The 16,691-nt window shown below is 41.2% G+C and overlaps 1 protein-coding gene across 1 annotated transcript; it reads right to left on the reverse strand.

Annotated features, from left to right (window-relative positions):
* Positions 1-1,474: 1,474 nt before the first annotated feature.
* Positions 1,475-11,349, reverse strand: LOC134651176 (uncharacterized). The gene is made up of 4 exons (XM_063506213.1): positions 11,176-11,349; positions 3,990-4,146; positions 3,097-3,216; positions 1,475-2,779 (listed from the first exon to the last, which is right to left on the reverse strand). Exons 1-4 carry the CDS (start codon positions 11,218-11,220, stop codon positions 1,821-1,823), a joined length of 1,281 nt encoding a protein of 426 aa, XP_063362283.1. The 5' UTR covers positions 11,221-11,349; the 3' UTR covers positions 1,475-1,820.
* Between the last annotated feature and the right edge of the window lie 5,342 nt (positions 11,350-16,691).

The raw sequence follows: 16,691 nt of genomic DNA on the forward strand, positions 1-16,691 counted from the left end.
GCTTTTGTAGTTTCGGCTCTGCGTTGATGAATCAGTCAGTCAGTCAGTCAGTCAGGACACTTGCATTTATATATATAGATCAAGGTAGCTGTCTTTACTTGTCGCGGGATTCCAATGAATCCTTAACTTTAGGTTCGCAAATAGTAGCTTAAATAAGTTGTGTATTAAGATACCTTTATAACTCTTATAAGGGCATTCTCAGACATTGTAGCTTTAACTGTGACAACAGTTTACCGTAGTGTCGCAATAATACGCTGTTAGCATAAAATACGGTGAGCCGATGTGTGTCATAATCGTAATATTTACGTAGAGATGACTGACTGTTAGGAAATATATTAACAACTGAGTATCTTAATATTACAACCATATGACGAAAATAAATTAAGAAGACATTGTAACGTTAATGTAAGTATGTACCTATATTAGAAAAACAAATAACCTGATTTGAAACTGTCTACATTTTCATGAATATGCGTGACAATGCTTAATAATCAGTTTACGAAAATTAAACCTACGTTTAAAAACCCGGAAAGTTAACCACTGTTAAAACTCCATTGTGCTCCTGATCAAGTACCTAACATGTCAGTAGGTAGGTACCAATTGCTCTTGACCGTCGCTAACCAAAGTTCAAAGGCTACTTGGTGTTGCAACACGCACATAAACGGAATTCGTTGATCATTTGGCGGTCCATTGTATTAGCGAAGCGTTTAGCGTAGTAACGTTGCGAAATTCATTCACAAATTGTAGCAAAACAAGTGTGGGCTTTACTACAAGGTCTTGTTTTGAGTGGACATGAATAAGGAGGAAGTTTACTGTGACAACTATTTGAATAACAATGTAAGTACCTAATTGATGGGAACTCGAAGTTAAAATTAATGCAATCATGGTTTAACTACCTAGCTATGGGTATAAGGAAATATGCCGAGTCCGAGTTGTTAATTTTGTTGTATTTTCGATTTTCTATCGAGCGTACTTTAACGTATGTAGGTACTTACCTACTTACTTGTGAATCACTGTGTCAATAGCTACCAAAAAGATGAACCGAGTTGAATGCATTTTTCTTCGCACGCAAGGGGCATGGGGCATCGTTAGGTTTTTATAGTGACTGACAAAAATTAAATAAACTTAGATCTCAAACTCTAAATTATCCTATCAAAGATTAATCATATTTTTTGTTGCAGGAAAACCATACCTATTTAATTGCCGTTTTTACACGACGGGTAGCCGCGAGAACACATGACAAATGACTCAAATCACAGTCTGTTGTTTATCGGACGTTTGTGGAGTGCTTTGTCCCAACCTCATTATTTTGAAATTAACTCTAATCTTCCACTCAGTGGCGGAGCAACGAACTTCCTTAACTTAAAAGGTCCATAGAATTGGTATACTTATCTTGATTAAAGTTTAATTTTGTCTTTAACGCCTACGATAATTCTAGAGGAAAAACTGCAAAGTTCCCACGATAAAAAACAAATAACCATGTAAAATTAGTTTATTACGTCCATCGTCATACAAAATTTATTAGTACCTACCTACTGCTTATCTACATATTAATGGCTATTTATAATTATTTCACACACTCTGAACACAACAATAGAATTTGTATGCCTGTCAATGTTCACAATAATACTGAACGCATGTCGCTTACCGGAGTTCCCGTCACATGATTTATTTTAGAAGGCTCTGCACAAAAGAGCACATTAAAATAAGTCGGCTCGAGCACTGCGGAAGTAGCAACTAATTCTTGCTACTAAATCTGGTCAACAACTTGGTAACTTCTTTCCTTAGTCCTAATAGAGCATTATGTTAGACTTTGGTGGTTAGTTGGGGCTGTGTCGGGGCGTGCGGATCTCCCGCTTGTCCGGCCACTTGCCGGCCGTGTACTGCACGTAGCCAGGGTCTGTGGGCGTCCCCGACGCACGGTCCGTCAGGTCTACGCCCTCCCTGTCTCTCTCCTCTATGGGCTCCATGGGGAACAAGGCGGGAGTCTCCGACCTTCGCGATGACTTGTTGGATCCTTTCAAATAGTCTTCTAACTGCTGAATGGTGGGGCTCGGCACGGTCTTCGCTCTGGTCGGGGACTTCTGCCGGGCCTTCTCGTAATTCGGCGACACTTCGTCGTACAAGCTCCGTAATCGCCCAGTCTGCACTTTAGCGAATTTAGGCGATTGCAACTCGGGAAGATATCCCTCTTTGCATTGTAACGTTCCAGCGAAATTGTCCAGGTAATCTTTAAAGTATCTCTCGTTGAATTTGGCGAGCTCCCGCTCGTAGTGGAGTTTGTCATGCTCGGTCATGGGGTTCGATAGGCGGACGTAGTTCCCTGCCTCGAGACCGCTACGGAGCGATCCGAATTTAGACTTTTCTAGATGCGGCTCAATGGTATCATCGAACTTCGTGTAGCCGGGGCTGGGAGAGTCAAATAAGCTAGGACTGTCGGTTTTATCTATTTTGGTTTGCGTCAAATCTAGATCCTTCGGTCTATTCTTATCCTTCGGTTTGTCTGTAGTAATGTGGCCATTCTGTTTGCCATTACTTAATGCCCCGTTTGGCTGTGATGCTCCATTGTTCTTCGTCTGCGAGAGTATGGTTACCTTCTTGTCGGACTTGGGCGAGGAGACGGGGTCGGTCTGCGAGTGGTGGGTGGCGGTGTAGACCCTCGGGGCCAGGAGGTCGAGGAGGAAGAGGGCGGCCACGATGAGCGACAGGCTGCCCAGGACGGCGCCGTTCACGTACAGCTTGTGGGGAACTTCGTCCAGAGATGCGAGCTCTAGACCACCTGGAAAACAAATCCAGCTTAAGTCAAGTCATGGCCTGCAAGAAATAATGTATACATGAGATATCCGACACGAGCACCAATCTTAATGTTTAGAAGCGAGCGCACTTTAGCGGTCTATATTTACTAAGCCGGTTTACGTAGGAATAGTAATTTCGTTGTATGTTGTATGGTGATGTTACCTATACAAAAGAAGTTGAATCAATATTTAAAAAAACGGCGAAATAATGTCGTCTCTTTCATCTTTCATTTTCCTTAGGATGCGAGAGACGCCATCGCGAATATTCATCGAATCACGATATGTGTGGCCGCACCCTTACCTAAAACCAGGAAGAACAGCATTCCAAAGCCAAGGAAGAAGCCTTCCAGTATCCGCCTGCCTCTCGGGATCTCTTGAAAGATACGCGCTACCAGCAACCCGAAGGTAATAATCACGTAACCTTAAAACAAAAACATACTTTAGAATTTATATATGTAATTTGGGTTTTACAACAGCTGAGCAATTAATCGCCTAATTGCAACAATTTGATGATGTCACTATGAACGTACCTAGTTATCAAGAACGCTAGGTCATCTTTAATGACATAAGTCATATGGTCGGACATGTTTAGGAAGCTTCGAGACAAATGATTAATATTATATTATAAGGAATTTTCCGAATAATTTAATCTCCTACCAGAAGCGATTTACCTACTTAATACATCAGGGTGCCTAGCCAAGGTGACAATCGCTTGCGCTACGACAACGAAACGCTTTGTCTCTCTATCACTCTTCCATATTAGTATGACAGTGACAGTGACGTTTCGTTCGCCACGGAGCGTAAACGATTGGCGTGTTGGCTACGCACCCAGGTACTTAAAAAGCATGTATTTTGCAAAGGTCGAGCTCTGCTTTCTTTACGTAATAGGCCATTGCGCTCTAGGCCTGAACAAGTCATTGCAATTAATGTTAGGTAGTTAACGACGTGGACGAGACAGGCACAGGCGCCATTATGTAATTTTCTTCGTCATACTGTGTCCTGATACTGCTGATGCTGAATGTTTCAAGTCCAGCACAAATATTATAGTAATATGATGGTTGCGTTAAGCTCCGAGTCAGATTTGTAGTTTAGATCAACAATCGACACCGTAAGTAGGTATAGGGTCTCGAGCGTCTAGTCAACTCTATGCTGGACGCTGACGCTCAAGAAACTCTAGTGTGGGGTGTCCTTTACCTCCATAAACAGCGTCGGCGAAGGCCCCGCCGACCGAGTCCCAGGTCACGGAGGTGAGTAGCGACCATTCCCTGGAATACTTCTGAAGGAGAAGGGACAGCCGCACCTCGTCGTCTTGTGACACGCGCTTGTACACCAGGCACGCCACGCAAAATATCTGTATGTAACAGTTAAATAACATTATTCTTCTATAAATAATTGAGATATTCTACTTAATATTCCACTTAAGACTGCGTCGACCGTCCTGCACAGTGACGCGTTCGTTAGACGAATTATGTTTTCTAATATACCAATTAATTTATGTATAAATCAGTATATTGATATTGTTGTCCTACTGGTTCCCCGACTTTTGGTCTTTGTTACATAGTTTTATGGTTGGTACAAATGGTTTGCCGGTCGGGCAGAGTCACTACCGCCAGTTCGTGAGCGTCAGGACGACAGGACCATGATGGCTATTTATAACGAGTGTTACTCCAAGATTTAGTACCTATTTAGTACTATTTGGTACCTGACATCAAGTATTTGTCAATGACAGTTCTAAAGTTATCTTTACATTCTCTGAGAACCCTGTAGTTGGGTACAGCATGTTCTACTACTTTTAGGCTATGCGCATAGAAGGTACCCATTCAACAGATGCTAAGATGTCCTTGCTCCTAAAGCAGCGAGTAGGAGCGCAAGTAGGCGTTACTTTTGCTCAAGTGCAGAGGCACAGACCTACTTTAAACACTTACCTACTTCAGAGACCAGTTAATACTACACCTAGACATGGGGTTTCGTTATTCGTCATAAGTAGTTGTAGGTATAGAACTTTAGGTTTCAGTTTATCTTCACCTTCAACTTATATATTTTAAGCTACTAGATGGCCTTATGGTGTAAGGCGGCGGTCACAGAGCCACGCCATGCAATGCAAGAAACAAAACTACATAATGTACGATCGATTAAATAAGGGATCCCATTAACAAGAAACGTCACTTTGTATACTATAGGTACGTGACTGAAGAAGATACAGATTGACAGTCTGTATTATTTATTTGTCTCTAATAGTATTTGCTCAAAGCCATGTAATAGGTTGTTTTAACACTGTTTCACGGTACACTGCTTCGTTTCCAAAAGAAAATTAACTGATATGCTAAACACGGTGTCAACTCGGAATCCACATGCTGTGTCGAAACGTATGACGCAACGATACGACGCTTACCGTTCGGCATACCATCACCAACAGCGTTAAACAAGTTTAGAAACTAACAACCCACACCCATGTTAATGGATAAAAAGAAGTTGATACTTACCTATCTTATATAAGAAAAACTTACTTACCTTTTATATGTTCGAATGGAATGTTAATGTTCTTATTGAACTAAATCACGATGATCGCGATAGGTATATCTTGAAGCGCTTAATTAAAGGTAATGGTAACAGGTATCTAAGGTGAAGTGTAGGTACGGACAGCAAGGTTTACGTACAAGGTTTCAGTGCGCCGCAAATAATTGTAGATTTTTAGTACCTAACTTTCTTATTGGAGGTATATACTAGAGATTGCTCGGAAAGAGAAGAGTCGTGGAATGTATTGGGCTCCATACATTCCACGACTCTTCTCTTTCCGCACAGACTCTAGTCCCAAAATCTTGGTTCCTTACTTCACGATGAGCCAGTTCTCGAAAAAAAATTTTTAAATGTACTGTTTATTTTACCCGACTACCGAAGGAGGATTGCTTTTCGAGCACATATGTATCTGTATTTTTTCGGCACGATCTACATCAGCCTACACCATTTGACAGATGTACTTGTATATGTACCTACGAGTATGTGTTGTTATTTAGATTAGTCTCAGTTGTGGGAGTAATATATATTATATAGGTACCTAGGCTTTATCTAAATTCCTTGCGAAGCTGAACCGCAGTTCTTTTTTTAATTTCTTTGCTTTTAGTATATTGTTGTTGTTATTGTAAGTGCACAAATTATGCTAACAATCTGTGTACTTATTAGAGCAAACGATACCTAGGTAATGTGCCTACAATGTTTGCAATACATTGCGAACAATGTCCAAATCCTTATTCAGCAAACAGCTGAACCTACGTCATTACGCATTACTTTATGGACACTTGAGCCTCACCGTCAATGCGTTGACCTAAAACCCTACATAATAGCTCAGCAGTCATGAGTCCTTCATCGACTGTCGTCCACCGTGGGAGTAGCATTGAAGACTTGCATCTTACATGCGCGAGACGTGCGCGTAATATACAAATAGATCCTAGTATTTCCTGCTGATTATCCGGCCACCCCTCAGATTTGTTAAAAAGGTAAAAAATTAACCGTAAACTCAGTCCAGAACTTAAGTAGTTAGGTAGTTGATATCAACGTTAAAAATTGGACCATAGTATATGAATATGACTACCAGAGTTTACCTGTAGCCTCTGGGTATGTCGCCGTCCTGTCCTGACCGACCATGTGACACCCCCTGACCATAAAGCTGGATACGCCCTTGTAACCAATGCCAACGTACTTCTGTATTATCTAGGTACTGAAAAGCGGTTTCGCACTACGTCCGATCCGAATCCGATCCGAACCCGTAAAAATATGGGTCTAGAAAACTCGGACCGAATTCGGATATTCGCTTACGCACTAGTCCTATCCGAACCCGTGAAAATTTGGGTCTAACTCGGACCGAATTCGGATATTCGCTTACGTACTATTCCTATCCGAACCCTGAAAATATGTCTAACTCGGACCGAATTCGTATATATACTTATATGACTACTTCCTACTTCACGTCAGCGGTTTAGGTAGCGTTGTTCGTTTCGACCTAAAACCCTGTGACAATGGTCCAGCAATCACGAACCTATCCACGAGTCCTTCGTCGTCCACCGACCGTGGGAGCGGCATTGAAGACGCACTTACGAGTACGTACAGACAGTTAAGTACTGCATCTTGTCGCATGTGCGGGGTACGTGTGCGGAATATTCTAATGGGCTCCTAAAATGGCATCTACTGTACTGTAACATGTAACGTAACTTCTGTAACCCAAAAGATTTACTTGAAGTAAAAATGAGACACGCAAAGCATGACGTAGAGGGCGCTGCAATCGGGTTTCCGTGTGTTCAAGGTCCAGGTTCTTGTTTATGGAGAGCGAGCTTATTACAGTTAAGCTTTGGATTCCTCCGAAAACGGTGCCGTCATATGACGGCCGTCTTTACGGTGGCGACATGTGGAAAGTACCACGGCGTCATAACACACCGTCATCCACCAAGGTCAAAGCGGCAAATTTGAAAAATGTAGGCGCGATGGGATAACGTCCCATAGAAAATTTGAATTTCGCGCCTTTTCCTACTGACAAGATTTGCTTGATCATCTATAATTTACTTGGAGGATGAAATATCATCAGAAGAGGAAAATAATCGTAGTACGGAATCATTTATTCAAATCTCGTGTCATTTATTCAAAATGGCGTCACCGCTATCTAATAAAACGTTCACGAAACTATCGACAAGGTCATGACGGCCGTCATCTTACGTTACGTTGACAATCAACGTAACGTAACGCCGTCTAGGAAACCGCGCCATCTTGTTTACATAGACAACGTTCTAGTGACGTCAGTCAACGCTATATAGCGGCCGTAATATGACGGCACCGTTTTCGGAGGAATCCAAAGCTTTACAGGTATGTGAATAACTACTACATACAGCCTGATGAGATCTGCTCGACAACCTATTCCAAAAAAATAAATACTTACGTTAATTTCTACCTACTTACTATTCTTAAATACGTAATTAGATAACAACTACCAACCATCCAACCTAATGTGCCCTGCATACCTACCCGTTTCAAATTTGTGCATGTAGGTACTTACAGTTAGCATGAAATAGATGGTGACGGCCAAAATATATTGTTATAAAAATATATTGTAACTCACTGCATACTACACAATATGTATAAAATTAGGAGTTGTATCAGTCAACTGCAGATCGCTGACAAATCAATCTCAGATACGCGTGCCGTCGAGTGAATGCGGGTCGAGGAGACGCGAAATTCCTACCTACACTTACTTATATACTCGGTTAGACAAGTAACATCTGGCATTGGTTCGATCCCTTATCTTAAGATAGCAAATCAACAATTGTATCTAGTTTTCAACTTTGTATTCCGATTGCCCCGTTTGATAACGCAATTTCTTGCATATGTACTATTTGGAGGTACCCGATCATCTTAGCTTGCTTTAAGAGATAATTTAGTACAAGACACTATTTAAATACATCAAGTATGTAATTTTGAATAAAACATACCTAACACCCTTTATCTATAGTACCTATGCTTTTTCATTGACAAACAGTGCGCACACAAGTGACTGGCCCTTGGAAAGTTAATGCTTCTAGAGGCCTTTTAACTAAGACCCCGCAATTAATTTAATCTACTTATTTATTGTAAGTACGGTCAGCCTCCAATTTTAAAGTCTTTTTATATAGCTTAAGATCAGACGGGCAACTGACTCTACATACGTACATATGTGTAAACATGACATAATCTATTGCTAGTGTACCTAATCTATCACCAATCCTTAAGTTAACACAATACCGCACTTAAATTGGCTCACTCATGGTAAACTTGATAACACTCCCTCCTTTCGCGTCAGGGGGTTAAAATATAGATAAAGAAAGTCAACACACAAGTAATATTACTGTAAAAACATTACCTAATATTATCTTAAGTAGAATGCAATACAATACAGTGCTAAAACCTATACTTAGCTACAGGTAATGACAATACCTAAAGGGCGCGGCTGTGCTGTGGGAAAACTAAAGCGCACCGATTCCTATAATTACTAGTACGCTAACGCACTTACCTTACCGGTTAGATTATGTCAATCAGCAAGGACGAGTCGTCCGTAATAAGATACCTAATCAATAATCACAGCTCACCTGTGTATCTGTGTTTACAGCCTCCGCAATAGCTTATGACTGCTGGTTAGTATGAACACATACGACGATTTAGCTTAGAACTGAACAAGGTAGCGCACGCGTATAATGGTAAACAAAATACCTTAGGTAGGTACAGTCAGCAGATGTGGCTAGTGGCTACACGAGTGTTTATAATTTATACACATACATAATTAATGGTAAAAAATGATAAAATTTGAGAAGAACACTGAGAATATTGAAGTTTATGTTGCTGACTGTACTACTGACTGGCATGGCAAGTACAGATCGGCTTGAGCGGTGCAGTCTACCAAAAATAATCCAGCTGGTCAACTGAGACAACTCGTCTACATTTTTAGAATACTTGCTAGATAACGCCGTTATTCTTACGCAAGTTTTTGATCGCCTACTTAAAAAGCTAGGCAGGTCAACTAACTTAGTGATACATATAAATACTGTTATAACATTTAAAAGTAAGCGCTTACCGTAGCCTATTGAAGCATCCAACTCCATTGCCACATGCGCATTGCCGACCCAGCAAAATTATGTACATAATAACCCACATACAGTTCTGTGTTATGATTTTAAATAAGATGATATTGGTAGCTACTATTACGCATTAATTTAGATCAAGGGCCAAGCAACGCCCATGAACCATGACATTTATTTGAACACTTTACTTGACTGTAATCTTGATTGTAGGTCTATGTAACAAAACTAGGGTAACTGGCCTAACTGGCAAGTCATAAAGACGATAACAGAACCAAAACAAACGTAGATATCTCCCCAAATAGTCTACTCAATTAAAATACTTTTCTAATAACCCGTCGGAGATTAATTGCATTACAAATAGTTTCGAAACGCTTGTACGACCAATTCGAACGTGATTGCGAACAGTGTCGTAAGAAGGTCGACCATATTTTATCCTATGTGTGTTCGCTGAGTCTGGACATTATCTTAGTAAGAATGCAAGTACGTGACTACGAATTGTTAGGCCTAGTATTGTAATATTTGTAATAAAACGAAGAGCCCATACAGGTGACGCGCAGGCGCAGGTAGATTGCACAATGAAGGTTTCGGTTAGTAATGTTATATCTAATAGCGTATTGTAAGTCAATATTAAGCGTAATTAAAAATAACTAATTGCTAGCTTAATGTTATTGCTAGTAATTGTGAGTTATCCTTTATGCAAATGTAAGTTAACCTTTTGGACGCCAATGACCGATATATACGCACCGCAGGTCCAACGCCAAAGACGGATTAATCGGTCATAGACCACAGAACAACATAGACCTAGGTGCATATGCATAAAGTTCAATTTCAGTTTTGACACTTCGGTGACGTGGCGTCTGAGTGACAGCTTTTGTCTTTGACACGGCGTCGAAAAGGTTAATTTACAAAACAAGCATCTTATCATCAACATATTACTAAAGTCTATTTTCTTATTCGGTAGACTGAAATGACAGTTAATAGTATGAACATGAAATGTCACTTCATACTATTAACTGTCATTTCAGTCTACCGAATAAAAAATAGACTTTAGTCGGTATCCGATACATCAGAAAAGCCAAGGTGCTCAAAAACATCTGAACATGTCCTACTTCCTGCGCCCTATCTATAGGTACATTAAGTACATATATTGGAGTGTTCAGGTTTAGATATGTCTGTGCACAAAACAATTACATAATATAGGTTTAATATTCTGTACGGTTCTCCCGCAGAATAAGAATACACAACACAACATATACTACATTCAGTTGAGTTAAATGAAACGCCCAAACGTAATAAAAGCTGAGAAAGTTAGATATGAATATCATAAAGCTTTTATACAGCCAAGGGCAAAGTTAGTAAACACCACATATTACGATCTTAAACCTTATTACTATACCAATAGAGTTCATGTTACGGTCAGCATTAGAAAAAGCTATGGAATCTTCACACGCTTTTACTCTCATTCAATAGAGCCGTATCGTATGCAGATCAATTTTAGCACTTTTAGTAGCTACTTTTGTTGCCGACTATACTGTCTGCAGCTGAAGTAACGAAGTATCCAAAATGACCATACACGATTATTGTTGAGAAAAAATAGCTGTGAACCTGTGTGTGTGTGTGTGTCTTTTAGATTTTTTTGTGGGTTTATTAATCTGTAGCCTTGGCTGCACAAGGTACGGTCAACGTGTCAGAAGACTTGACAATAGTCATTCATTTCTCGCTTCATCGAACACAACGCGAATCTTCAACTCGGCAGCTGCACTTATAGACATGGGAATACTCACAAACTCCACTATCTTGAGCGCGACCCACTTGTCACACACCGCCATAGCGATAAAGCACGATAACTATCCAACTAGTAGACTAGCCCGTAAGTTATGTCACGACATAGTCGGCTCGCGGTGTTTGTAAACAAGGACGGCACGCGAGGCGGCCGCGCGGCGCGGGTGCAGGGTTTTGTTTGAGCATTTCCACGCTGCACCGCGGCCGGCGGCGCGCGGTGACATTGAAGGAAAACCTTCCTCCGCGGGATGTTCCGCGGCATTGCCTCCACGGGCTGCCGTCGCTTGCCGAGAGCCATACCGAGCGCTCGACTCTTAATGACTGCTATAAGTGTGACCTTAAGATCCGTAAAAAATATCCGTATTGGAAGACCATAACTAGAGGCGATTGCTTGTCGGTACGGAGGAGTAACAACCTATACATTTAACATGCGTGCAAAAACGTCAAACGTACCGGTCAGCCGAGGAGAATGAAGGAGCGAGCTACAAATAAAACACCGGGCACATTAACCATTATACTTAAATTTATTAATCAATACTGGCATGCAATATTAGCTTAAAAATCTCATAAAAGCCTGAGAGATAAATTCATGTCTCGTTATACTGTTCGTGTAGAATAAGATAGATAATTTCATAATGCTGTGTTTATCCATTGAAGAGAAAACAGATCCAAATTGATTTATTTAAAACCTGATTTTAAATAAGACTTGATCGTATGAAATAGTAAACTACAACAACATGAATATTTCGTTGAAAAAACATCAAAAAATTGAGATTGCCAGTAATGCAACTATATGCGCGGCGGAACCGGCGGTTGCACTTAATTCATAACATAAAACGATCTCGTACATTCTTACTTAAATATGGATGCTGCCTTACATTTTTTTTAATTTTAATAAATTATAATCTATATGCAGTTAAAATGGATTCTTAATTCAATACATTACAGTTAAATTAAATAGTGTCTAAATGTAAAATTTACCTCTCTTAAGTATTAAAAGGAGTGCAAGAGAAGTTTACAGTGCAGCAGCGCACCAGCACCGAGGATAACTTTAGGAAATCGAAAAATAATATTGGTGCCCTTAGCAGCATTTTTAACATCATAACAGAAAGAAAACATTAAACTAAAACGACAACCAAATTCTTTTTCTTTTCCCCAAATCGATACACCAACACCAAACTGGCAAAAACGTTGACAAGCTGCTACAGAGACAACTAAAACTTGTAAACACTCTTGGCCAGCGTTTTAGTAGCAACAAAATAAAAACAAAGACAATCAGTTGTGCCCGGGGCTTCCTCTCACACTCCGAAACTGCACATGACATGCAACACAACACATAAAAACACATTTGCATTCTTAAACAATACATGCAATAAATTAATCGTGGGTAAAAATTAAATTAATTGTAAAACATTAATAATGGGTTATCCCTACCCCCACCCGCCCGAAACACAGTCTAACAATAATAATAAATTAATCATCGTTATTTTAAAACACTCGGCTCAATGTAATGCTTCAATTAGTCACAGTAGATTACGTAAGTGCCTCGTTGACAAGGCATAATCTGCAGTTTTGCATTCATTGAACGCCAACCGGAAAAACATTGCATTTAAAATCTGCAGGCACTCGGTCACGGCCTTGGCAATTCTTTATTGCTAGTCGCCATATTCTAATTCTTTTGTGAATCTATAGTAGACTTCTGCAAAAAAGTATGTACAAGCCAATAGGACGCTAAAAGTGCGTAGAGGTATAATAAATAGACGGCCACATTTAAAGTGACCTCGATTAGCGTGATTCTCAGATCGCCCTGAATAGATGAAAGACAAAGTCTTGCTAACAAGGTGCTCATTACTCGGGTCATAAGTCGGCTGCGGGGCCGCCTATTTCGGTCCCACTTTCGCTCGTCGCGCTCATCACTACATCTGGCGGTCTAGCATGAGTTGCGTTCTCGCGCGCGACTCCATACATCTGGCGCGACTTCAAGTATGGACTCGCGCGCGAGAACGCAAGTTGTGCTAGACCGCCTGACGAATTTATTATCCAGACTGGAGACTACTCTATATTCCGTTCGCCTAGATATCCTACGAGGAAGAACCACTACACCAAATCATGTGCAACTATGAAGTCGCCAAAAAACAAGCTCGGAATTTGATGTCAGGAAAACCGAACAACGGACCTCACTGCGGAAGGGCTGCACAAAATCTGGTTGTCGATTCCTATTACAAATGATTAAGGCATAGACTAGGAATCCTCTAGACTGAGTTTAGAGCAATTATTTCATGAAACCGATACTGCCAAAAATACGGGGGTGCGGGGGACGAGGTGAGCGAGTCCCGTGCCGTGATTGGTCCGTGTCTTTGAACGGACCAATCACGGCACGGGATTGACTCGAAGATGGAGTAAAACTATCGTATAAGTGGCAGAGGGGCTAGCGTTACTATGCTCAGTCTAGAGGATTCCTAGTCTATGGATTAAGAGCCAACAGGAGTGATTATTTCTCCATACAAACGTACTCGACTGTTTTCTCCGTGGGTTTTGAAGCTAGAGCAATGATTTTTTCAACACAGATTAATATTGTCAATATCTGTGTCGGACCGTTTTGCTTTTTTTGATATTTTTGTTTTTTAAGGCGCTAGAGCCCTTCAAAAATGGCCAAAATGGCCTAATTGACTATGCCGCAATGAGAGGCGTGCTATTTAAAACTGACATCAATTAGTCAAAAAAGCAAAACGGTCCGACACAGATAATGTCATAATCATTTAGATTTCCAAATTTGGTTACGATTAGTTAAGTTTTGGAGGAGGAAACAGTCGAGTACGAAACCTCGATTTTTGATATTTTTACGCAGGATTTTTCGCCTTGTCCTTATTAGTTTTAGGAGCCGCTTCCGTTAGCGAGATGGGTATATTTACCTAAAATATTTAAATCTTAGCTCCTGTTGGCTCTTAAGGATACTTTTCATGGATATTAAAGCAATACCGCATATTGAAGCATGGATATCGCGTTTCCGGTAATGAGCGAGTTGTTAGCAAGCATAGACTAGGAATCCTCTAGACGGAGTTTAGAGCAATTATTTCATGAAACCGATGCTGCCAAAAATACTGGGATGCGGGGGACGAGGTGAGCGAATCCCGTGCCGCGATTGGTCCGTTCAAAGACACGGACCAATCACGGCACGGGAATCTGAGACTCGACTCGAAAATGGAGTAAAACTACCGTATATTTGTGGCAGAGGGAGGGTAGCGTTACTATGCTCAGTCTAGAGGATTCCTAGTCTATGGATTAAGGATACATTTCATGGATATTAAAGCAATAAATATTGAAGCACGGATATCGCGTTTCCGGGAATGAGCGAGTTGTTAACAAGAGTGTGGGCGGGCAGGGGTGGTGGTGTGTGTGTGTAGACACTCACTGCGGCTGCCCGGGCTGCAGGCAGCGGTGCAGCGGGTGCGGCGCGGTCCAGGGGTTGAAGTCGCGCGGCGGCGGCGCGGCGGGCGGCGCCCACACGCGCGCCGCGCCCAGCGCCAGCCCCGCCACGGACGACGACAGCGAATCCACGCCGCCGCCGCCCTCCAGCCGACCGTTCCAGCTGCACAACACACATTTGCATTATTTTTTAGGGTTCCGTACCCAAAGGGTAAAAACGGGACCCTATTACTAAGACTCCGCTGTCCGTCCGTCCGTCTGTCACCAGGCTGTATCTCACGAACCGTGATAGCTAGACAGTTGAAATTTTCACAGATGATGTATTTCTGTTGCCGCTACACTACTAACAACAAATACTAAAAACAGAATAAAATAAAGATTTAAGTGGGGCTCCCATACAACAAACGTGATTTTTGACCGAAGTTAAGCAACGTCGGGCGGGGTCAGTACTTGGATGGGTGACCGTTTTTTTGCTTGTTTTGCTCTATTTTTTGTTGATGGTGCGGAACCCTCCGTGCGCGAGTCCGACTCGCACTTGGCCAGTTTTTTTTATACGTACATTGAACTCAGAATTTTAAGCTTATTTCTAAGTGTAAGGCCTGAGTGGACGCTCGAGTTGGGTGTGCAGCGGGGCGGGGCGTGCGGCGTGCATGTTAAACAAATGCAGGCGTATAGGAGCGGCCTTAGTGCACGCTGCTCAAATTACTTGTGAGCCCGACGCCACGCTGCACGCCCCGCCGAACGCTCCGCCTCGAGCGTCCACTCAGGCCTTACACTAAAAGTTTCGACTTTCGAGTGAGTTTCATATGCGGTGGTGTACCTATTACCTATGTGGGAAAAAATCAAATTTGTTAAAACATCCAAATGACTTTCAACACACCTATCTAAACACCGCCCCGGTCGAGGCGAACTAAACCCAGCATTTTTAATCACGTCCCTTTCTAAAACTAGCTCAGCCCTAATGTCGTCATACGAGACTTACGATACCTAATATAGTAAGTAATATAGATACAACGACACACTTTCGGCCAACTAACGATAATCGTAAAAAATCTAATCTCTAACACCCACGATGGTTAGCAAATACTTACATACTAACATCGTAGAATATACCTGAATAGAATATCACCTGTTAATCACCTTTTGTCTGTGTACTTATTCTAAAAAGTTAGAGAATATATTCTTATTACTCTAAAGGTTTTCCTATCAAATCGAAATACGTTGGTGCGTTTAACTTTAGTATTGTTACAAATATTTTATATATGACGCCTATTAATCGAAGCATAGCAACAAGTCAGTATTATCACAGAGAAATAAGTAAGACAAGAGTGCTCACTCCATACATCAGTTCAGACTATTAATTTCAGTGTCTACGTCTAGTATCGAGTAGCGGAACTATCAGTACTGCTACTTGACAATAGATGTAGCACCGACCGGAAAGTCTTATCTCAACAGCATAAGACTTTCCGGTCGGTGCTACAATTATTGTCAAGTAGCAGTACTGATAGTTCCGCTACTCGATACTAGATGCTAATACGAGGGGTGTTCAAAATATTCTCGGTATGAGAATGAAAACAAACAAGTACGAAAAGTTTGATATTTTTATTTTTCAATATACTCCCCCCCTATGTTCATACACTTAAAAGATCGATCAATTATTTTTTTTAATCCCTCGTAAAAATATTTTTTATCTTTCGTGTAAAAATGCTCCTCCACTGCCGCCTTCAATGCTTCATCGTCAGAAAATTTATTTCCACGCAGATCCTTTTTAAGATTGGGGAGCAAAAAGAAGTCGCTGGGGGCTAAGTCCGGACTATACGGTGGGTGAGTAACAGTTTTAAACCCACATTCAACAATAGCTGCCTTGGCAATATGAGCAGTATGGACGGGGGCGTTGTCATGCAGAAGCAGAATACCTTTGGTTAACTTTCCTCGCCTCTTTTCTTTAATTACATCCTTTAATTGACGTAGAATGTTAGCGTAGTACTGTCCTGGGATATTTACACCTTTTTCTTTATAATCGATTAGTAATACTCCTTCACAATCCCAAAATATCGTGGCCATGACCTTGCCAGCTGAAGGGATGACCTTG

Source organism: Cydia amplana, chromosome 9 (genome assembly GCF_948474715.1).
Source record: "Cydia amplana chromosome 9, ilCydAmpl1.1, whole genome shotgun sequence".
NCBI classification, from domain to species: domain Eukaryota; kingdom Metazoa; phylum Arthropoda; class Insecta; order Lepidoptera; family Tortricidae; genus Cydia; species Cydia amplana.